Raw genomic sequence first — 24,164 nt, 5'->3', positions numbered from 1 at the left:
CAGTTTTCCCCTAACAGTTCTAGTTTTTGAGAGGCAGAATATATGCCGTATACCAGTTGCAATCTGCTCACCCATAGAAAATCATGATGACCATATCTAAGAAACTAGAGCTGATAGCAGTCTACCCAATGCCGTTTTCTGAATCAGTGCCATAACTAATCTTAGGAACAGGCCTAAAAACCGAGACACTGAGAAAAAACGTTTTGGTTGGGCTGTATAATTCATTGTGCAAACAGTATAGCAAACCATTCAGCACTTTGTAGTACATTCAGTTGAGTGTGTTTTTGTAAAATGTGTACATAATAAGTGACATAACATTAACTCATAGAGAATTAATTTAGTTTTGAGAAATCAGAATTTGCATATGTCTTGTATTCATCCTGTGCAAATGTGGATGTCAAACATATGCCAATTTTTGTTATCTTCTAGGCATTTCATCAGTGTTTCTGAAACTGCTCCTCCAGGTGTTTTGGACTTCAGCTCCCAGAAATCCCAGCCAGCTTACCATCTGTTAGGATTGGAAGAGCTGAAGTCCTAAACACCTGGAGGAGGAGAATTTAAGAAACACTGTATTAGATATTTTGTGGTGGCACTTTGACAAAATAAGATTTTAAAATAGATTGGTATTTATTGCATGAGTGAATAATATTACATTCAAATTCACATTTCCATTTAGAATTTCAATTCTGTGGTTTTAAATGCAGTATTTTATTTGTGCAACTGAAAAGTCTGAGATTGTTACAACTTTCTCAGGAGCATGCACACAATTTTGACTTTTTGCTCTAACTCGTTTTATCATTTGCTTTCCTTCTGCTTTCTTCTGGCCCCTTCTGCTTTTATGAAGGCCGACAGCTTTCTTGGTCATCTCTATCTATCTGTGCTGCAACCTGTCCTGCTTCACCTGCTTCACCAGGTACAAGGAAATCTACATTCTCTGATATATTTTGTGTATCAATGTTAATTTTCGGTCTCAGTATCTGTACAACTGATTTTTTACAATCTTTGCTTGATTTAGGTTTTTAATTCTTTACTTTTTAGTTGCGTTGGCTAAGAGTAACTTTTATTGCTTTCCAAATGCATGTGCAGGTACAGTAGAGTCTCACTAATCCAACGTTCTGAATTATCCAACGCATTTTTGTAGTCAATGTTTTCAATACATTGTGATATTTTGGTGCTAAATTCGTAAATACTGTAATTACTACATATCATTACTGCATATTGAACTACTTTTTCTGTCAAATTTGTTGTATAACATGATGTTTTGGTGCTTAATTTGTAAAATCATAACCTAATTTGATGTTTAATAGGCTTTTCCTTAATCCCTCCTTATTACCCAACATATTCGCTTATCCAACGTTCTGCCGGCCCGTTTATGTTGGATAAGTGAGACTCTACTGTAGTACATATAGGAGAGGTTGATTGAAATACGTACTTAACCTGCTAGATATTTGAGATACTTTCCTGATTCAGAGTCAAGCCCAGTGGAAAGAATTTAAGTGACAGTAACTCAAAGGCCTTGCATCCTCAGCTGTATGGATTCAGTGGGCTTATCTACACTGGCTACTTAATATGCAATTCCAGAGCAGCAATACTCTAGACTGGCTCTGGAGGCAGCCACACATTCTGTGCCCAACCTGCAGCAACTTTGAGATAGAATCTAAATGATCCAGCTAGGCCAAAACTGATTTGGGCCTGCTGGACTGTCACCTTACCTTTCCTGTTGTCCTTGTCACTGCTGGACAGCTACAGTGCTCCAGCCCCCCCCCCCCCCCCCCACTATAACTGACTTCTCTTGTTTAGTTAGTCTGCAATATTCTTTGATTCGTGTCTGGGTGCTGCATTTGATGGTACCTATGTAGACTTGTCCACAGCTGCACAAGTCTATGTAGATAGCAGAGCACTAGATGAACCATTTTGGACACAGGATATTATTTGAAAACACAAACATTCTAGGCCACTCTGGCAACCTTTATGTCAGACTACACAGAGAAGCCATTGAAATTCATAAACACATGAACAATTTCAACAGAAATGAGGAAACCATCAAAATGAACAAAATCTGGTTACAGTATTAAAAAACACCAGAATCAAGACAGTAAATAATAACTCCAGACAGCAAACAATTAAGTGCCAGTTAACACCTCTCAAACAGAGGATGCCTCCAGGCGACAAAGCCCAAGCTACGTCTATGCAGATACCCTTACTGATTGGCTTTGCAGCTCCATGGTATTCAATCTATTCAAGCTTGCTAAGTGCAACATTCACACTTGCTTTAAACAGACAAGGGTTCTTTTTCCCACCCTGCACATTCTACAGATATATATATACACACACACACACACACACACACACACACATGCACACGCACGCACACACTCCACTCGCTTCACCACCAACAGAACCCCTGAAGATCCCAGCCATAGATGCAGATGAAACATCAAGAGAGACTGCTGCTGGAACATGGCTATTCAGCCCGAAAAACTCATAGCAGCCAAGTGATTCCTTTTAGAAAGCCTTCGACAACACATGTAGCTAATGTTGAGCACATGAAAGCCTTGCTTGCTTTCATTGGGTAATATGGGCACGTAGAAGTTACATTGAAATCAAGGGAAAGTCACTTGATCTAGATCAGGATGCCTTAAATGTTTTCCACTTGCAATCTCTTTCTGCTTGAAAAATGTTTATGTGAACCAAGATATACAGGTATATTAAATAGGTATAAAAATCAAACATTTACTGATAACAAGCATTTGTAAGGCTTGCTAAAACAGGCTGATTTTTCTTTTTGGGGAGTACAGTGGAGCATTTTCTGCAGAATCCATTGTAAACATTTCACATTGTTACTAACAGATTTATGTAAATGGCTGACATTCAGAAATTTTTTGCCATTGCCAATTTTTGTGTGACCCTAACACTGAGCTAAGGGATCTAATTTGGGGTCAGAACCCACAGTTTAAGAAGCAGTGGTCTAGAGCCAGGGGACTTCTTAAACCGAATGAATTGTTTATTGTACCAGCCATAGGCCATCAAATAATATACAACCTTAAAAGTACAATTAGCACTTTCCAATATAAACATTAAAACTTATTCTATATACTGACTCTTTAAAATTATAGTAGCAGTAACATGATAACAATAGCAATGTCTGATTTGTATCATCCCAAACTATCTCCAGTGGTCTAAAGCAGGGCTTTTTCACTCGTGATCTCTTTCCACCCAAGATATTTTAGTGTGACTCCAGATATAATTATATATAAAACAGGTGTAAAAACCAAATCAGCATTTGCAAGGCTCTCTTTTATGGAGTACAGCTGAAGCATTTTCTACAGAGTCCACTGTAAGCACTGCATGCTGTTGCTAACAGATTTGTGTAATTCGGTGGCATTCAGAAATCTTTTCCTATTGCCGTATTTTTTGTGACCACAACATTGAGCTAACAGGACCCCAGGTGAGGTTTGGGACTCTCAGTTTAAGAAGCCGACATTAGGCCATGCTTTTAATCATATACATATCTAACAGAATCTGTGAAATGATAACCCTTATTAAAAATTAACGTTGGCTCATATTACACAATCCAACCTACAGGCAGTCCCCGAGTTACAAACATCTGACTTACAAATGATTCATAGTTAAGAACAAGGTGAGAAAACAGGAAGTGATAGAAACCTATCCCTAGAAAGAGAAATTCACTCCTGAAAGAGTTATTATCATGGGGAAAAAGTGTCTCAACTGAAGCTTTAGCACCAATCCTTATTTCCGCAACAAGCTAAATTATTCAAAATCCAATTATCACAGGGACAGAAGGTAAGGTGAAATCTTCTGAACAGGGGCACAGACAGCAAAACAAACACCACAGGGATATTAACCCTTCCCTATGTTATCTAAAGCATATGTGTGTGTGTGTGTGTGTATGGCTGGAGTTACACTTAAAATGTACCTGTTCTGACTCACATACAAATCCAACTGAAGAACAAATCCACAGAACCTGTCTTGTTTGTAACCTGTCTGTATTAACATCTGCTGAAATCTTTTCTACAGGATAGAGCGCTTTCCCTCAACCCCACCTCTCTCCTGGGTTCTTTATGATTCCCACCCAAAAAAAACCAAGAGTACAACGGGCAATAGTCTCCCTTTGTTGGGTAGATTTGGGGCATTTTAGGTCAATATAAAAGCAAAGCAAAGTGTAAGCAGAGCTAGTATGGATCAGGCACACTTGCATGCCAGTTCAGTCTTCTGATTCAGTTTCTTTGGTCTAAAGTACTGCCTCTTCACATTCTTTGTTTAGTAAAAAAACGTTTGGAAGGGAACAGCAATGAAATATCCAGGGCCAACAGTTTCACAGAAGACATGGATCTCATCTCTGAAGAAGCAGCTCTGCCTGCTGTGTCAGATGTGTCGCAGTAAGTGCAGCCATTACAATTGTTCTTCAGCCTTCTTCCATTGCATTTGTGGATGTTGTGCAATTAAACTGGACATCTTATATATTTGGCTCTGCATGCAATTTATTATATATTACATATAAGCCATTTAAATAGTTTTTTAGCCAGCCAATATTAATTTTATTCTCAGCTTTAAGAATCAACAAAATGGGGAATTGTCTGCTATTTTACTAGGATTTTTAAAAAAAACCAAACATGTTAATTTCATTTAAAGTACATATTAATTACCTGAATTCAAGTTACTGGATTTCAAATCAGGTTTCTAAAACATTTTAGCATGAATTTCAGTGATATACTTTGAAAGCTAATTTGTCCTTTATAGGTGCCCCCCCCCCCCCAGTACCACAGTGAATTTATAACTTTACTGGGACCCATAGCACTGTGGTTGTTGCAAAGGAAAAGGAATTCTGTAAATATCAAATGCTGACCTTCTGGTTTATTGGATCTCTTCTTGGTCATTGCCTTGTGATGTCTGTAATATAATTATCATCGTAATGTGTAGATCAATCATGATGGGAGTCTGGAGAATGGATGTTTCTGTGTGCTGGCAATTATCTCTTAATCTACATGTGTCTCTCCTATGGGCTTTTGAAAAGGTTATATATTAATGTTTGTGTTTATATAATTGGCCAAACTATTAAAAGATGCTGTGTGAAATTAAAAAGATTTAAGATTGTCAGTACACTGATAGTATCCAAAACAGAGCTCCAGGAGATGGGTCCAATAGGCAGTGATGTATATTGACTTAACTGGGGGTTCAGCTTACGGTATGTGTGAACATATGTGCCAAGAGTGGAGTGCTGTTGTATAGGTTCACTCCAATATCATACACATCATATTACCTTTTCCCATAGTGGTCAGACATAGAGTGCAGGCTTCTCAGAAGAGATAGTCTCACATGTATATGGAGGCTTCCTCTCACAGATATATGGACTCTATGCATGACACTAGTGGAAGAAATCATGCAATGTAAGTTTATGTGTGGCTCCACGACACTGCCTTACTTCCAGTTTGCATTTTCACAAACCCAGTAAGTTGAAAACTTAAATATTGCACTTGTCACAAACAACCTTAGAAATAAAAGCCAGTCCCCTCAACTAAATTTTGTTTCCAAAAAACTAATTTTTTCAGTGTATTATAAAGACTTCAGTGAGAGGTGAGATTTCATGGTTAACAGACCTTAGGTACTGGGCTGTCCTCCTAAGAAAGTTATTGGCGCTCAGCTCTCAGGGTGTTTGGAAGAGGTTGTTCAATATCTACCAATCTCTTTGTTTTCTTTTTCAAGCAATCTCTGACTGAAACTGAGAGCAGTTCATTAGTGCTATTTATTGCTGTTGATGTTATTTGATTAAAATTTATCAAATTTATGTTTTTGAAATGTGTTTCATGATAGATTTTATGAACAGTGTATAGACTCACATGGGTATATGTAAAAGAACAGGAAGTAGATCTTTTATGATGCAGTGATAGATTTGAGTTGAATGTCAAAGGCTAATAAGTATGGAAATAAAACTAAACTGCTAAATTTAATGCTTGTTAAAATGGGCCACATCAAACATAAGTCCTACATGGAATTAAATCCACAGCAGTCAATCAAATTTTTACTGTGACTAGCTGGTCTAATAAGTTTCAGTAAGTATAGGACTTATGTAGGACTTAACTCATTTTAAAATTACTTGGAAAACATGTCTTAATGTTGTCCATTGTCCATTGAAACATGGACAATGGTCATCAGGAAATGATATAGAAACAGTAAGAAAATAAATAAATAATTAATTGTAGCTTGTAATGATGTCCTGCCAGAACATAAAGATGGAAAATGGAGAAAGAAGAATAAAAGTTTTTTTCCTAGGCAGAAAGAGCTCATTAGTAAAAATCATAACCACAGATGATAAAAAAAACCACTATGAAAAACTAGATCTGGTAGGCAGCAGAATAATTAACAGATTAATTTAGGTGATATAAATGACTTGGTTTTACATTAATCTTACTAAAATGAAAATGCAGGCAGTCCCCAAGTTACGAACAAGATAGGTTCTGTAGTTGGTTCTTAAGTTGAATTTGTATGTTAGTCAAAAGAGATAAATTTTAAATGTATCTCCAGCCAGAGAGAGAGAGCGAGAGAGCTTTGGACAGCATAAGGAAGAGTTAACACCTCTGTGGTGCTTGTTTTTTTTTTCTGCCTGTGCCCATTAAGAAGATTTCACCTCACTTTCTGTTCCTGTGATAATTGTATTTTGAAAAATTGGCTTGTTGTGGAAACAAGGATTGGTGATAAAACTTCAATGAAGACATCTTTTCACCATGATAATAACTCTTTCAAGAGTGAATTTCCCTTCCTAGGGGTAGATTTCTCTCACTTTGTGTTGTTTCACCACTCTTCTTAACTAGGAGTTGTTTGTAAGTCAAATGTCTTTAACGCAGAGACTGTCTGTAATTGTATTTAAAATGGAGTCCTTAATACAGTGGTTCTCAACCTGTGGGTCCCCAGATGTTTTGGCCTTCAACTCCCAGAAATCCTAACAGCTGGTAAACTGGCTGGGATTTCTGGGAGTTGTAGACCAAATCACCTGGGGACCCACAGCTTGAGAACCACTGCCTTAATAGGTCCATTCTTTTTTCTAATCACATTTATTGAAATTACAAACTACTTTCCCCTATACAGAACCTGCTGTCTGTATGTTTGCAACCATGTGCATTTTGCAAGGTCAGATCTTTTTGTAATACCAAATCCACAACATTCAGTACCAAAACCAAGTCATGCATAGGAGATGTAGGTTCTGTTATCAGGAACCATGAGAAATTGGAGAACCCTTTGCCCAGATAAATGGTGTGTGGGGGGGGGGTCTATTTACAGATCTAGGAGTATAAAGACATTCAAGAAAATCTAAATTGAACTTTAATGTTTTAAATTGTTGTAATAAACTATTTCTCGTCACATACTCTGAAATAGTTCTTGTTTGCTGAACTAAAATGCTGGAAAGTTTGAAACTTGATGTTAAGGTTTGTGAAACCTTAACAGCTCAAATATAATTGCCGTTCAGTTGGTTTCTGCTAAATGCATGCCCTTCATGTCACATACTCTCTTGATCTAAGATAAATGTTGATTTATGGAACTACACTAAAACATGCCTATTTGGAGTCTGCTTCCCACTCTGTCACATGAATCTTATTCAACAGCCTTGTGCCTTGATGGAATTCTACCACTGGTTTCTCTGTTCCAGCTTCAGATAACCAATGGCTGCTGGCAGAAGCTGCAAAACATAAAGCAAAGTGACAGTAGTTTATGGGAAGAATGAGTATGTGTCATCAAGGGGAAGTTAAGAATAAGCAAGTTTTGACTGTGGCATTGTATCAAATTTGTGTGCAGAATATATTCAGTATTTAAGAAAGATTTCAGAACCAAATTGGCTTTAAATGCCAGGGTAACTCAAAAACCATTAGTTTTAAAGAAGTAAGTAAGTACCTTGATAAGGGTGTAATGGTGTCCAGCATTCTTGCTTTAAAACAATGGAATGTCAGTTGACTGGAAAATATGGATTAAAAAGCTACTCCCTCTAACCTAAAATGTTCATCTTGAACAAATAAGTTTTAGGAGTAGCTTAATCTTGAGCAAATTATTTTCAAAAGAAGGTATTTCCATATCCTAAAGTTATTTGGGAAATTATTCTGTGCATGGGAGAAAGGTTTGCATAGTAATTGTGAGTTTTTCATAAAATTGTGTTTTTTATACAGAAACACCCTATTTTACACAAATAGCAGTGGATGTGGAGAGAGAATGTGGAAGGATTGCATGGAATACAGGCAATCCCCAAGTTATGAATCAGATAGGTTATGTCAATTTGTTCTGGAGTTGAATTTGTATGTAAGTTGGAAGAAGGACTTTTAAAAATGTAAACTCCAATACACAGACACACACACACACGGTTATTACAAAAAAATGGCTGATTTCAAAAATGCATGGTAAATGTTTTAGTGAACACACACTCATAAAACCTTCATCAATGTGAAGGTTAAGTCTTCAAGTTTTTTTCCACACTCAAAGATATTCACTATGGCTGCCACCAGTCACATAGCACACATCTAAACTGTAGTCCAGCTCCTGCCACACCTGTTGCAACATGTGATGGTCAATGGCACCAATTCACCTTACCTTAGTGGTGAAACATAGCCTTGTCACTAAAGATGGGCATTGCAGCAAAGCCGTCATCTTCCATCTGCTCTTACATGGCAGTGGAGAAGTTGCGTTGCACAATTCAGTTGTTGCACGTGGGAGCTTTCACCAACTGCAGGTGATATGGGTGCATGCAAAAATGCTTCTTAAGCACCTTTGGTTGGGGTATCCCATGTCCCGGCTAGCTGTGTTTGTGTGCAATTACTCGGTCTGGGCAACACATATGAGTGTGGGGAAAAAGTGAAGACTTCACATTCACATTGATGTAAGTTTCATAGGTGAGCGTTCACTAAAATGTTTACCATGAATTTTTGAAATTGGGGCATTCTTTTGTTTTATATATATATATATATATATATATATATATATATAGAGAGAGAGAGAGAGAGAGAGAGAGAGAGAGAGAGAGCGCTTTGTACAGCATAGGAAAGGGTGAACACTCGTGGTGTTTGATTTGCTGTCTGTGCCCCTGTTTGGAGGATTTTACCTAATTTTCTGTCCCTTTGAGAATTGGATTTTGAAAAATTTGGCTTGTTGGGGAAACAAAGATTGGTGAGAAAGCTTCAACCAAGACACCTTTTCCCCATGATAACTCTTTCAGGGATTTATTTCCCTTCCTAGGAGTAGATTTCTGTCACTTTCTGTTGTCTCACCCCCATTCTTAACTATCAGTCATGTGTAAGTCAGATGTTTGTAACTCAGGGTCTGCTTGTATCATGTTTTCTCACAAAAAGGTATATTTATGTGCAGAATGATTTCTCAAAATACTTCAGCGTATGCAAATACAGGGCAACAATTGTACACTACTTTAACCCCTGCATTATTATTTTAGGCTGGATTATACTGCTCACTCTCCAGTACGAATTCTATTGAATGCCAGACATGCATAAATAGTTTTCAGTAGAGTGAAGCCTTCACCTCCATTAGATACACTTTAAAATACTTGTTTTGATTGTTACCAGCATCCTTACATTGTCACTTTTAATTGTGCCATTATAAATTATTTCCATTATAAATGCATACATATATCACAGCCCCTAACAAACTGTTTTTTTCTTTATAAACAGAAGCATAACCAGGTAAGCATGAAATCTGATTGTAGTGTGTTAAAAGCATGGTTGTGTTTATGCTTGAAATGGAATTTCTTGACTGTGACTGGAACTGGAACATTCAGGATCTGATCATATTTTTTTAAAAATAAAATTAATAATAATGTCTTGTTGGCCTACTTGTAATTCCTGGCCACTTGCCTAGACTATCTTCACAACATCAGCACCTTGATGTGGAAATGCAGTGCTTTTTTTGAGATAGAAGATAGCACCAGGACCAGTTTCTGGTGCCAGGGTTTAGAAATGAAACAGGACACAACTGTTGTAGTTTTTTTAAATGTGAAAAGTTGCTTCTTACCCTTTCTTTATAGCTGCTTGGGAAAGGTGCCATAGCTTTCTTGTTGCTGCCTAGCTTGATGATATCTTGGGTTCGTAGTATCGATCCTATGGGTTGTCATATCTTTGAAAAATTGTGCTGAAAATAAGGGTGGGAATCACAAGCATGCAAGGAGAAAGCCCTCTATCCAAGAGGTTGTTGTTGTTTTTGTTGAATGACTCCAAGCTGTATCTAACTTATGATGACCCTAAGGTAAATTTATCATATCTTTTTCTTATGAAGATTTTCTTGCTAAAAGGTGGTTTGCCATTGCCTTCTTCTGAGGGGATGAGAGTGTAGTTTACCTAAGGTCCCTCAGTGGGCCACCTTGGTCTTCCAGAGTCCAAGCCAGTGCACAAACTTCTATTTCATGATGACTAGTACAGTACATTCCCTAATATATAAGATCAGTTTTGTAGACCCTTTGAAGAAATGTCTTGCTTCTGAGAAATAATCTCTCAATGTTGTACTACTTAGGTTACCACTTTCCTTTGCTGCTTCTGATTTGCATTGTTTGGGAAAAAATGCTATAAACTTGGCCTCCTGCAAACTAACAGCATTCTGGAGCACTTTTAACTAATTCACTCCCACATTGCTTTGCACTTTGCATGCATAAATAAAAATATCAAGGAAGTGTCAGTGAAGTATGGAGGGTCCTAGGTTGTGCCAGTATGGTAATGGTTTTGTGCAGAAAAAGAAGTAAAATAAGAGTGAATAAACTCGGTTAGCATGCCGTTTACACAACAATCTGGGTTAAACAGGGGATCCTCATTTATTGTTATATCTTCAGTTGTTGTGCAACAAATGCACATTTAAGAGTATGGCCTTAAGTTAGGAGACAGAGCAATTGAGAGAAAGAAAACAGTTTGGTTGTGATATTATTCTGTGGATGTGCATGGTGCACTCATAATGTTTGAAAAGGCAGTTGTGATGCTTTAAGGCTGATTATCCCAGAAGTGTCATGTTCCCTTGAGCCAAAAACTGAGTCAAGCACAATCAATCTGGAGCTTAAATCACATTCTGTGCATGCCGTATAAAAATATTGTACATGCCAGGGCATTTAAAATAAAATTCAATTTTATGAACCTTCTAGCAAGAAAATATAAATATTTTTGTCCTCAGAGCAGTATGTCAAAAAATAATGAACTAGCATTCTAATACTGGTGTTTCTTAGTCTTTGACTACTTGTATGCTGCTTTGGTCCAGGTGAAAAACTTGCTTGAATGATTCAGACTGTGCAGTGGTCCAGAATTGGATTTCCAGACATCACAGGAAAGTTTGATCACAAGCATGACAGGAGGAAGTGTGTTCATTCCTTGTGTTTCTACAGTCACCCTCTTCTTCCCTTGTGCAACCATGAAGAGAAGATCTATACTGCCATATAACTGAATTTCTGAATCCAGATTATCTGATTTAAACTGGCAGTATAGATTCATATAATCTAGTTCAAAGCAGATAATCTGGATTCAGAAACTGGATTTTATGGCAGTGTAGTTCCATCCTAGAACATTTTACTATCATTTTAACTAAAAATATGTTGAATTCAGGGTACTGTTCTGTTATCCGGGCCGGAGCCAAAAGGGGGTGCTAGAGAGAGAAGGATGGTTCTTTATTGCTTTAATGTAGAAGAAAAATATTATGATCACCTCATAGCACTGCAAAGTGGAGTGGGGGATTATATGAGATGAATGCTTGTGTTTGTTTATTATAGGAAGAAGCATGCTGCTATATTTATTTGCATATTTTTCTCCTAAAAGAGACCCAAAAAGCTAACAATGCTAAACATATGGTGTATAATTTAAAATCTAATACATATAAACACTAAAAGAGAATTAAATGTAGGACTATTAGAATGAATAGTTAAAACTAATAAAAACCTATTAAAATATAGATTATAAAATACAACACAAAATACACCATTAAATTACTATATAAATCATTAAAATGCTACATCAATGGTGAGATGCCCCCCTAAAATACTACATAAAATACTATATGAACAAGCTCTTGCATAGTTTAGAAATCATCTAGCACAGGCTGAATACCTATTCTCTGATTTGTCTTCTGACTGACCAGGAACACCTCTGTATTGTCTGGATTAAGTTTCAATTTGTTTATGCTCATCCAGTCCATTACTAATGACAGGCATTGATTTAGAGACAGGACAGCTTCCTTGGCTTTAGTTGGAAAGGAGTAGTAGAGTTGGGTGTCATCTGCGTATAGATGGCACCCCATTCCAAAACTCCCAATATCTCTCCCAGCGGTTTCATGTATATGTTAAACATCATGGGGAACAAGACAGAGCCCTGAGGGACCTCACACACCAATTGCCAGGAGTTCAAACAGGAGTTCCCCAACACCATATTCTGGGTATCCCCCTCCAGGAAGGGACAGAGAAACTGTAAAACAGTGCTTCCAAGTCCCATCTCAGTGAGGCAGCCCAGGAGGATACTATGGTATCGAAAGCTGCTGGGAAGTCCAGGAGAGCCAACAGGAATGCGCTCCCCTCTATGTAGCTCTATTTGGTCCATCAAAGTGTCCAAAGCTGTCTCTCACACATAACCAGGACTAAAACCAGATTGAAATGGATCTACTCAATTGCATCCAGAAACCCTTGGAGTTGGGAGGCCACCACATTTATTTATTTTATTTATTTTACAGTATTACATGCTGCAATATGCTCCAATCTTCCAGAAATGGAAGACTGGAGGCTAGGCTGTAATTATCAAGTATCGTGGGGTGAAGGGAAAGTTTATTTAGAAGAGGTATTACCACTTTCCTTGTAGAGAGTCTCCTTGTGGATACATGGGTCTCAAGGTGCTGGGCCATCTCTTCAAAGAGGGGCATTAACTTGTACTTGTTGCTAGTATAACTGTTTACATCCTCAGGCAAAAAGACAAATATTTTACACCTGTAAAATTACTGCATCAGCTCCCTCACCATCCATTTTTAGCGGAGTTAAGTAGAAAATTAAGTAGATAATGTAACGAAACTTCCCTGTCAGGGGCGGTTCAACCATTAGGTGAAGTATGCGGTCGCTGAAGGGCGCCTAGGGGGCACCGTTGGGGCACCTCTGCCCAGGCGTGGCCTTCCTGCCTCCTCGGTCTGGCCTGGCTTCCACGTGGCTGGGCCACCATGGCAGTTAAAAGTGGTGCCGAGGTGCCTTCACTTTAAAGCAGAGGTGCATAGTCACTTCCTTCAAGTGCTTCCCAAGCTTTGGTGGTGACCCAGGTGTTTTGGACTCCAGTTCCTACCAACCCCGAGCATCAGCCAAAGCAGTGGGGCTGTTAGGAGTTGAAGTCTCCTCCGTGGGGGCGTGGCCTGAGGAGGAGGCCACTCATGTTTGGGCGTGGTGGCCACAGCTTGCTCCCAGCGCTGGCGAGGAATGGAGGGCAGCAGCGTGGAAATCGGGGGCCAGGGCAACGGGGGCGCCTATGGAGTGGCCATGGTGGGCAGCCCCTTCAACCTGTGGCACTTCCTGCAACAGCCCCGAGTCCTCACCTGACTCCTCAGTGCCGTAAGCCAGGACTCAGGGCGGGTGGGGGGTTTGGGAGGGGGTTGAAGGAGCTCTCTGAGCATTCCCGGGGAGGGCTGAGGTGCGGCCTCCTGATTGGTTGCTTCAGATACCTGGGCTTGAGGGAGGGAGTCATCGGCCTGAAGACTTTCTGAAACTCCCAGGATTTTATAGCATTGAGTCATGGCAGTTAAAAGTGCTGCCAAGTTGCATTTGGTTACTTTACAGCAGGCATAGGCAAACGTCTGCCCTCTGGTTGTTTTGGACTTCAACTCCCACAATTCTTAACAGCCAGGGGCAACCATGAAAACTATTTGCTCAACTATCTATGGCAGGCATGGGGCAAACTTCAGCCGTCCGGGTGTTTGGACTGCAACTCCCACAATTCCTAACAGCTGAAGTTTGCCTCATGCCTGATCTAAGGCAAACAATTGGCATAATAAAGCATGCTAGATTCAAGTTAACTAGCAAAGAAAGTGGGATGATGGTCGTATGGGGAGTCAAGGCTCTTCTGGACTCTTGGACCGGTTCTTAAACATGCTTTGTGTATTCCAAGTAGACTTAAACATACTTATGGATTATCTGCCTTGATATTCTGGGTTATATGGCTGTGTGGAAGGACCCTCAGGGCTCTTCCACACAGCCATATAACCCAGAATATCAAAGCAGAATAACCCACAATATCTGCTTTGAATTGGGTTTTCTGAGTCCACACTGCCCTATATCCCAGTTCAATGTTTGGTGCTAAATTCGCAAATATAGTAATTCCTACATAACATTACCATGTATTGAACTGCTTTTTCTGTTGATTTGTTGTAAAACATGATGTTTTGGTGCTTAATTTGTAAAATCATAATGTAATTTGATGTTTAATAGGCTTTTCCTTAATCCCTCTTTACTATCCAACATTTTCACTTATCTAACGCTTTTATTTTTCAGTGGTTGGTTTGGGGGGGGGCACCAAAATTCTGTTCACTTACTCTTGAAAATTACCTAGGGCCCGCCCTGCACTTATGCAATACTTCTGTTTACCTCACCCTGTGGGCCTCGCTCCTATATGGCAATTGGTGCTCTAACTATAGAGAGAGCTAGTTTCTCCACATGTGCTGATATGACAAATATTGCTAGATGATAAGTTTTAGACATTAGAGGGCACTCTGTCTTAATAAAATGGTGAAAAATTGTGTTTGCTTCAGTTTTCAAGAAATCACACTGTAACATTAACTGGTAAAGTACCTGTGGTAAATATGTGTTTTTACACAATAACTTTCTCCAACAATTTAATTTAATATTAGGTAGTTTACATTATGTAGCATGCATTGTTTGCTAGTGTTTAATGGAACTAACAGCCTTGCGCATTAATCCTCTCTATTGAAGCCAGATACAATAATAAATTATCATTTGTAGATTTGGGTGCCCATGTGAGTAGTATATGGGATGTTTGGCTTGTTCTCATTTTGACCATTCGCAGGTTTATATTTCTAGTTTTTATATTCTGCTTCTTAACGATCTGGAAATGATATAAAATGTACTGGCAGCATTCTTTTATTGACAGAGTAGTTTTTCTTGGCAGTGAGGTAAATAATGCTATGCTGACATGTAAGCATACCAATGACCGTTGAGGTTCAAGACCAGTTCGAAACATCTGTAATAATTTTAGTATCCATGAAATAAGACAATGAAGTATTTTTCATTACTCCAACCAAAAGCAGAGATGACATTATTAGTATATAGGGGAGGTTCTACTGTTGCTGTTACCTATTGTGTTTTTTCACAAGAGTGTGGAATGGACACGAGACTGCTCAGAAATATGTAGTCAAAGACAGATGGATGTAAATGTCTCCACTATCTATATATATAAAAATGTAATGTTCATTTTACTATGGAGTAAACAACAAATCCACTAAACCCAGGATGAGGAAGAGCTTTTCTCCCCTTAACTGCCAGTTAGAAAAGTAGGCTCTGCTGCCTTTAGCTCCCCCCCCCCCCCCGCACTGCCTTTAGGCCCCACCCCCTTGGTGTCCTAGCAACTCCCTCAGCCAAGATGGCACCCAGGGCACAGGCAGTTAGGTCTCTTCAACACAGCCTATAAAATACAGATTATCTGATTGGAACTGGATTATATGACTGTGTAGACTCAAGGACCTTCCACACAGCTATATTACTCACAATGCCAAGGCAGGATAATCCACAGTATCTCCTTTGAACTGGATTATCTAGAGTTAATACTGCTATATATTACAGTTCAGTGTGGATTTTATACAGCTGTGTAGTTGGGGCCTCATATAATCCAGTTCTAAGCAGATAAGATAATAAATATAATATATAATAATTACTGTAGTATAATAATACAGAACAATATAATCTCTAAAACCAGGACAGTAAATAAAGAGCAACACTCTGAAAGCAGGGAAATTGGGAATTCCACAAAGGAAACAATCAGGGCCAGCTAACACCTCCCAACAAAGGATTCCCCCAGGCAAGAAGCAGACAGGCTTTGTAGCCGCAAGGCCATTAAATGCTAATCAAGGTGGCTAATTGCAGCATTCATACCTGTCACACTGAGGCTATTAATTGCTATTCAAACTGGCTAACCAAGGATTCTGCAAGGTAGAAAGCGGCCAGGCTTGCAAACAGCAAGGCTATTCAGTGCTATTCAACCTGGCCAAGCAAGATTTCCATCAGGTGAAAAAACCCCAGGCTTTGAAGCCATGAGGCTACTCCATCCCATTCAACCTGGCCTAGCAAGGATGCTCTATGTAGAAAGCAGCCAGGCTTTTAAGCTGAAAGACTATAAAGTACAATTCAAGCTGCCCAAACAATGATTTCCTTACAAAGGAATTAGCCAGGCTTCAAAGCTGTTCTTTGATTGAGGGTGCTACTCCAGCTCACCAAACAGGGATTCCACTAGTTATAAAACAGCCAGGCATTGAAGCTGCAAGGCTATTCCGTGCAATTCAATCAGACCAACAAAGAATTAACCTTGGTAGAAGGCGGCCAGGCTTTGAAGCAGTGCTACTACTCTGTACTATTGAAGCTGACCAACCAAAGATTCCCCTAGGTAGCAAACAGCCAGGCTTTGAAGCAGCGAGGCTATTCATTGCAATTCTAGCAGCCAAAAAAACAATTCCCCTAGAACGCAAGTACCCAGGCTTCCAAGCAGCAAGCCTATTCCATTGCATTCCAGCTCAACAAACAAGGATTCCCATAAGAAGAAAACAGCCAGGCTTTGAGGCTGCAAAGCTATTCACTGCTATTTCACCTGGCCAACAAATGATTTCCATAAGCCACAGCAACATGTGGCCAGGCAAAGCTAGTTTGTTATAATTAGCTATCATGCCACTAGAACAAATCAGAAATTACATTCATAGTGAATTTAGAAACTATATCTAGATGACTATTCAATACAATAAATCTTAGCTGATAAAAAGAAGCAAATGGATATATGTCACAATATATATCAAACTAATAGGCAACATTCTGAGGTTGTGGACTGCATCAGCCCTCCTTGGCATCTGAGAGAGATACCCTTGGCTTTTAACCTTTTTTTTTATGGCTAAAATGACCCCCTAAGGTTCTAAATCCAAAAGGCTTTATGCATGTGGTGACAGGGCACTGAACATAATTGTAGAATTATAGTTGGAAGGTATCCCAGGGGTTACCTAAGCCAAACTTGTGCCAATTCAGAAACCCACAGTAAGAGCATCTGTAACACAGCATCCGTAACAGTGAAGGATGTAGTGAAGGAAGGTAACATGAAAAATGCTATTGCAATACACTGCCAAGTTAAAGAATTCTGTGGAATCAAAGGCACAAGAACATACACAATTTGTCCACATTATAGGCTTGTGAGAAATATAAGATGCTTCAAATGCTTGTTTGCTCTTTGTCTTCTGTTCTGAAATGAAGAATATTATATTAGTTACTATTTAAAATAAATAAATAGTCAAATAGTACTTTTTACATTGTGACTGGAATTGAAATAATTCTGAACTTGGGGGATCATGGAACGACACTGTAATTCATTGAAACTCAATCTAAATAGTTTCAAAAAGTAACAGTTCAAAATGTTGTTTCAATATTATTACTGTTTCTTAATTTGTATTTCATTGTTTAAAATGTATCTGTATCTGACAAAAACTCTTGAGTGAGCATGTGAATTGAGGAGTAATTAACAATATATACCCTTGTAGTTTATTTGTTCAATCACTTCCGACTCTTTGTGACCTCATGGACCAGCCCATACCAGAGCTCAATGTTGGCTGTCGCCACCCCTAGCTCCTTCAAGATCAAGCCAGCCACTTCAAGGATACCATCCATCCATCTTACCCTTAGTCGACCCCTCTTCCTTTTCCTTTCCATTTTCCCCAGCATCATTCTCTTCTCCAAGTTTTCCTGTCTTCTCATTATGTGGCCAAAGTACTTCATCTTTGTCTCGAATATCCTTCCCTCCAGTGAGCAGCCGGGCATTATTTCCTGGAGGATGGACTGGTTGGATCTTCTTGCAGCCCAAGGCACTCTCAGAAATGTTCTCCAGAACCAGAGTTCAAAAGCGTCTATCTTCCTTCGTTCAGCCTTCCTTATGGTCCCGCTCTCATATCCATAGGTTACTATGGGGAATACCATTGCTTTAACTATGCAGACCTTCATTGCCAGTGTGATGTCTCTGCTTTTCACTATTTTATCAAGATTGGTCATTGCTCTCCTCCCAAGAAGTAAACATCTTCTGATTTCCTGGCTGCGGTCTGCATCTGCAGTAATCTTCGTACCTAGAAATATAAAGTCTGTCACTGCTTCCATGTTTTCTCCCTCTATTTGCCAGTTATCATATAATCTGGTTGCCATAATCTTCATTTCCTTGATGTGTAACTGCAACCCAGCTTTTGCACTTTCTTCTTTCACCTTGGTTATAAGGCTCCTCAGCTCCTCCTCACTTTCAGCCATCGGAGTGGTATCATCTGCATATCTATATACCCTTAAGAGAGGCATAATTATAATTATATATAATTTTCAAGGTTGCATATATAATTCCGCTCTGAGGAATATCAGATAATCAATATGCTGAATTTTGCTACAGCTGCTGTTATAAGCTAAGCTCACTAAATGGAAACTGTTATGTGTTAACATTGTGAAGCAAGTACTCTGTTTGCACACTTAGGACTTAACCATTCAAGTAGAACAAAAGTGTTGCTTTCTTCAGATTACTTCTTCTTCATTCACACAGTCATTTCCGACTCTTCGTGACCTCATGGACCAGTCCACGCCAGAGCTCCCTGTTGGCCGTTGCCGCCCCCAGTTCCCTCAAGGTCATGCCAGTCACTTCAAGGATACCATCCATCCATCTCTCTTCCTTTTTCCTTCCATTTTCCCCAGCATCGTGATCTTTTCCAAGCTTTCCTGTCTTCTCATTATGTGGCCAAAATACTTCATCTTTGCCTCTAATATCCTTCCCTCCAATGAGCAGCCGGGCATTATTTCCTAGAGGATGGACTAGTTGGATCTTCTTGCGGTCCAAGCACTCTCAGGATTTTCCTCCAGCACCAAAGTTCAAAAGCATCTACCTTCCTTCGCTCAGCCTTCCTTATGGTCCAGCTCTTGCATCCATAGGTTACTATGGAGAATACCATTGCTTTAACTATGTGGGCCTTTGTTGCCAGTGTGATGTCTCTGCTTTTCACTATTTTATCGAGGTTGGCCATTGCTCTCCTCCCAAGATTACTATAACTGACAAATAGCAAGTCCCTGTCTTTACTTACAATATTTTTAAAAAGGCAGCCAGCTGAAACATTTAGACCTGCAAGTCAGTTTGCAATGCTCCATTGCTCTCCTTCACTAAATTATGTATTTAGAGATGCTATCACTGTATCCAAGTTAACCCCCTCCTCCCTAATTGCTCTGCTGTTTTGTTTGTATTGCTAAGGCAATTTATCTCTGGTCTCTAGCTCAAAATGAATGTATCAGTCCATTACAGTACAAAAAGCTTAGTGTATGGCCACTCAACCCTGCAATCCATACACGCTATTTTGGTTTCTATGCTTTTCATTCCATGTGATTGTTTGACTTTGCAGTGTGCTGCAATGGCATTTTTCATAAGTTACTGATTCTTATCTCCCCTTGGTTTACTTTAGTAAAAGTGCATACAACCAGATAGCAGTGAGACTAGATTATTGTGATGGCGTCTACTTAATCAGCTGTCAGCGGTATGTTGTTTTCTGCTCCTAATTCCTCTGACTAGTAAGAAATGTCAGTGAAATAGCCTTTTCAAAAGATTAGTCCTTTCACAAGAAGAGGGCACTGGAGACTCATGGAATGTGTTTGTAATCTGTTTGCAAATATGTGTACTGAGTGCAGATAAACAAGCAAACATCAAGCACTAGGTCTGCAAAGAAACATTAATTTTCCAAATGTAGGTTTAAAACTCAACTTACATTTGAATAGCATAGGGCAGTGATTCTCAACCTGTGGGTCCCTAGGTGTCTTGGCCTACAATTCCCAGAAATCCCAGTCAGTTTACCAGCTGTTAGGATTTCTGGGAGTTGAAGGCCAAAACATCTGGGGACCCACAGGTTGTAAACCACTGGCATAGGGAATAAAACATATAAAGGGGCCAAACAGGAATCCCCTAGCACCACCTTCTGGCCTTTCAACTCCAGAAAAGAACAGAACTAGTGTAAAAATTGTGTTCCAATTGTGTAGCCCAGAAGGATACTAAAGCTAATTGTCCTGAAAAACACAACAAACCCAAAGAGAAAACATCCCGCATGTCCAGTTCATGGGATGAAAAGAAATCAAAGCAATTTCAACAACATAACCTGAAGCCTGCCTAATTACAGGAATCTCTGGAGCTTACTGGTCAACATATGCTTCAGTATCTGACTAGAAGTACAACATTAGAGATTGTCCAAACATTAATAGTAGTATCCAGGGAAGATGTTTTGAGTGAGGTCTTACAACTGCATCTTTCATGCATATTGAAACCCTGCCTTGCTGTTAAGCAGCAATGAAGACTCTTTCATCCAATACTCCTTTAGCTCATTTCCTGAATCAAGAGGGGTAAGAGTCTAGAATACAAGTGGTGGCTTCCACCTCTCCAAAGATCTTTTATATTATGACAGAACAATTGAGGCCAGAGGTGCACCCATTGGACCTCCATTCAGTTTGGAACTGATCTGAGTAATTTTATCTTCAAAGGGGTCAGTGGAATTCTTCACATTGAGCTACTGAATGGGCTGAGTTCTCTTATGGGACTTAGATTGAAAAAATGTCTTACCACCTGAAACAGCCCTAGTGTGGCTCTTTGCAGATAATGTGGTGACAGAGAAAAATCAAATGGGAGGAGTGGTGGAGAAAGATCTCACCTTTTCCAGTAGGCTAAGGTAAAACTAATGAAGGAATACCACATACACTTCAAGCTGGCTGGGATTTCTGGGAGCTGAAGTCCAAAACACTTGGAGGAGCACAATTTCAGAAACACTGCTCTAGAGACCTGCACGCAGATTCCACTTGAGCATTAGGCGAAACTTCCTGATGATAACAGCTGTTTGGAAGTGGAACTCACTGCTTCAGAATATGATGTAGTCTCCTTCCCTGGAAGTTTTTAAGCAGAGGCTGAATAATCCTCTGTCAGGAGTACTTTGATTGTTTTCCTATGCGGGTTAGATTTTATGGCCCTTGTAATCTCTTCCAGCTATATGATTCTATGAAGGCTTGACTCATTACAGGCTGAACTTCTCATACCAGTGTTCTAAAATAAAATAAAAAAATTACAGGCAGTTCCTGAGTTAAAATCTTCTGACTTACATCTGACTCCTAGTTACAAACAGGAATGAGACAACAGGATGCAAGAGGAAATTTGCCCCTAGGAAGGGAAATTCACTCCTGTAAGATATATCATGGAGAAAAGGTGTCTCCACTGAAGCGTTTTCAATCCTAGTTTTCACAACACCCCCATATGTTCAAAATCCAGTTGTCACAGGGACAAAAAGTTAAGTGAAGTCTTCTGAACAGGGGAACAGAAAGCAAAAGAAACTTTACTGGAGTGCCAACCCTTTCCTATGATATCTAAAACTAAATAAAAGCTTTTTGGTTGGAATTACACTGAAAAAATGTATCTGTTCCAACTTACATACAAATTGCATATATGGCCTCATGCAATTGTCAGCTTGATGGATAGTTCCTTGCAAAAGTAATAATTCCTCATCACCTCCCTTCTCCTAAAGCTGTGTATAAATCAGAACACGTATCCCAGAATTCCACTTGATTCATCCCTCCATGGAAGCAATTGAGAAGCCAGTTCCAATTTGCTTTCTTATGACAGATTGTTGTGACAGTATAAAATAATGTTATGAACTGTTTTAATGTAATATAACCATTTCTTTCTTGAAATTGTCCATATTGTCACAAGATCATTGTGCTATCTTGCTTCAGGTCTTATTTTTGTGGAGAGAATGGAGCTTCTCCATGTTTTACTTTTGCTTTTAGTATAGTGACTTGTTAAAAGGATGATATTTCGAAGCACAATGACATGCTACCTTACATGTAAGACTCTGGGGAGCTTTTTTAAATTTGAAAACATGGAAAGGAGGCATTATTAATTGAGGAGGAAGGCATATGAAGTAGAAACATCCTGAAAATTGAGAGGGAGCTACGTAGAGCATACCTACTTTCATTGCCACAATTCATGTGACTATCAAATTTTCCTTTTTTATTCAAAAATATTTTCACCTTTTGGATATTAACAAAAATACTGCAAAAATTTATCAAATCGTCCAAAAATATTGTGTGATTGACAAAATGCCATTTCGATTTCTAAAAATACTGCAGGTCTTACAGCAAAATTATTACCAATTACCAACACATTCGCTCCATTTGGAAATCTACAGTACATATGAGAAAACAAGGGTTTGAAAAATAAGTGTTTTTCAACATTTAAGGAAACGAAGTCTTTTAAAAACATTTTGGATGTATTATCTAGAAATTAGCAAATCCCTGATGAGTTTCAAAAGATCTTAAGGCTTTTCTGAGGTACAGTTAGAGGGGGTCTGAATCCCCCAGTTTGTTGTGTGTCTGTTCTGCTGAGTGATTAATCTGTTTGTGTCCTCTATTTGTATCTAAAATAAAAACAAGTTTCTATTGAGCCTGGATGTTGTTTTCTAAAGATTATAATAATGGTGCTGTTTCATTTACTGTATTTCCTAAACTGAATAGTAATAAGGGAACACTCTAGCTGGTATTGAATAGAAATTCATTTTTATCTTTAGGGCTGGAACATTTCTTAAAAGTACATGATGGCCCTGTTTAAAATAACTGTACCAGAAACATCTAATTAGAGTCTCTGAGATCACAAAGCAAAACACTTCCAATTTGTTTGCACTGTGTAAGAGCCAAGGAATGTGGTGATATCATGGATGATTATGCTAAGTGGCATAAAGAATGGTTCTTCCCTGTAGTTCTTAAATTCTTTTCAGTCCTATTACTTGATGCCTACTATAATGAACTTCTAGAGATCTGAATGGAAAATGTTTATTCCTTTTGCATTTTTACTGAAAACAAAATAGGCTCGCAGACAGACAGTAGGCTTTGATAGTATTGAAAGCAAATTGAGAAGTAATTTTATTCTTTATGTATTCACACTAAATTCTTTGATTAAACCAACTTTTCCTGTGTCTTTTGAAGTTGGTTGCTAGCCTGGCTTAAACAGAGCTGTCCACTTAATACCCACTCAAAAAGCATACGAAATGCACATTCTAGTCTAGTCCTGGCCATCCTCCAAACCTGAACAAAGGCCTATTCTGGCCTATTACTGCTCCTGTAGCCCAGTACCCTGCTCACGAGGCCTAATGAGGCTTGTTTCAGGGCAGGCAAAAGTTGGTCCAGCCTGTGCCATTGCCCTATCTACCCATGACCCTGTTCACCTACCGGCCTGGGAGCTTGGAGCAATCCTTTCACCTGAGAGGCCTAATGAGATACAAGACCAGGCTTAGCAACCGCCAGGTTCCTTCAGCCCTCACCTACCCCTGCCAAACCTGGTCTAAGTCAGTCACTTCTTACTTGGTCCATTATAGCTTAGATTAATTGCCTGGCAATTGAAGTCAAAGGAATTATCAGTGAAACAATGCAACTTCTCTGTGCTACTCTTGCAAAAAAAAATATGCCAGGTGACAGGATAACAGGGCTTTCACAGAATCTCACCCAAGTTTTCATAGTCAATATGAATCGGGCTATTCATCTCAAAAACATGCTGAGAATTTAAGATTAAAGATGAAAAGCACACAACTGTCCCCTCTGAGAGTTGGAGGAGAAAATTCATGCATCCTGGAACCTGACTAATACACAATTCGTCTTTAACCATATATTTTTATCCAGGAAGCAATTTGAATATATCTCATTGTTCAAATAGAACTTGGTTTAAAACAATGTTTTAAATGGAGTAAAATGAGAGAGTAGTTTAGGTTTCAGACTTCCTTTTGTTTTCATAGTTCAGTAATATCCTAACTTAGGAATGTAATTTGTTCTGTGACCATGTTCTTAAGTCAAAACATTCTTATCTCAAAGCTAATTTTCTCATTGAAATGCTATTAACCAGTCCTCCCATTTTTTGTTCCTGTATATA

General features: G+C 39.0%; 1 protein-coding gene across 3 annotated transcripts in view; it reads left to right on the top strand.

The window, feature by feature from the left end:
* Positions 1–24,164, top strand: part of LOC100564878 (potassium voltage-gated channel subfamily KQT member 1) — a 224,398-nt gene that overhangs the window by 64,331 nt on the left and 135,903 nt on the right. For 2 of the 3 annotated variants that reach the window (XM_062981976.1, XM_008121659.3), the window contains 2 exons: positions 845–913; positions 4,286–4,400. In XM_062981976.1, coding sequence (XP_062838046.1) covers positions 845–913; positions 4,286–4,400 — 184 coding nt within the window. The remainder of the gene's footprint in view (positions 1–844; positions 914–4,285; positions 4,401–24,164) is intronic. The other variant, XM_008121661.3, reaches the window with a different exon arrangement.

The sequence above is a fragment of the Anolis carolinensis genome, chromosome 5 (assembly GCF_035594765.1).
Source record: "Anolis carolinensis isolate JA03-04 chromosome 5, rAnoCar3.1.pri, whole genome shotgun sequence".
In the NCBI taxonomy this organism is placed as follows: Eukaryota; Metazoa; Chordata; class Lepidosauria; order Squamata; family Dactyloidae; genus Anolis; species Anolis carolinensis.
Note: the sequence above shows the minus strand (reverse complement) of the source record. Positions and strands in the feature narration are given on the sequence as shown.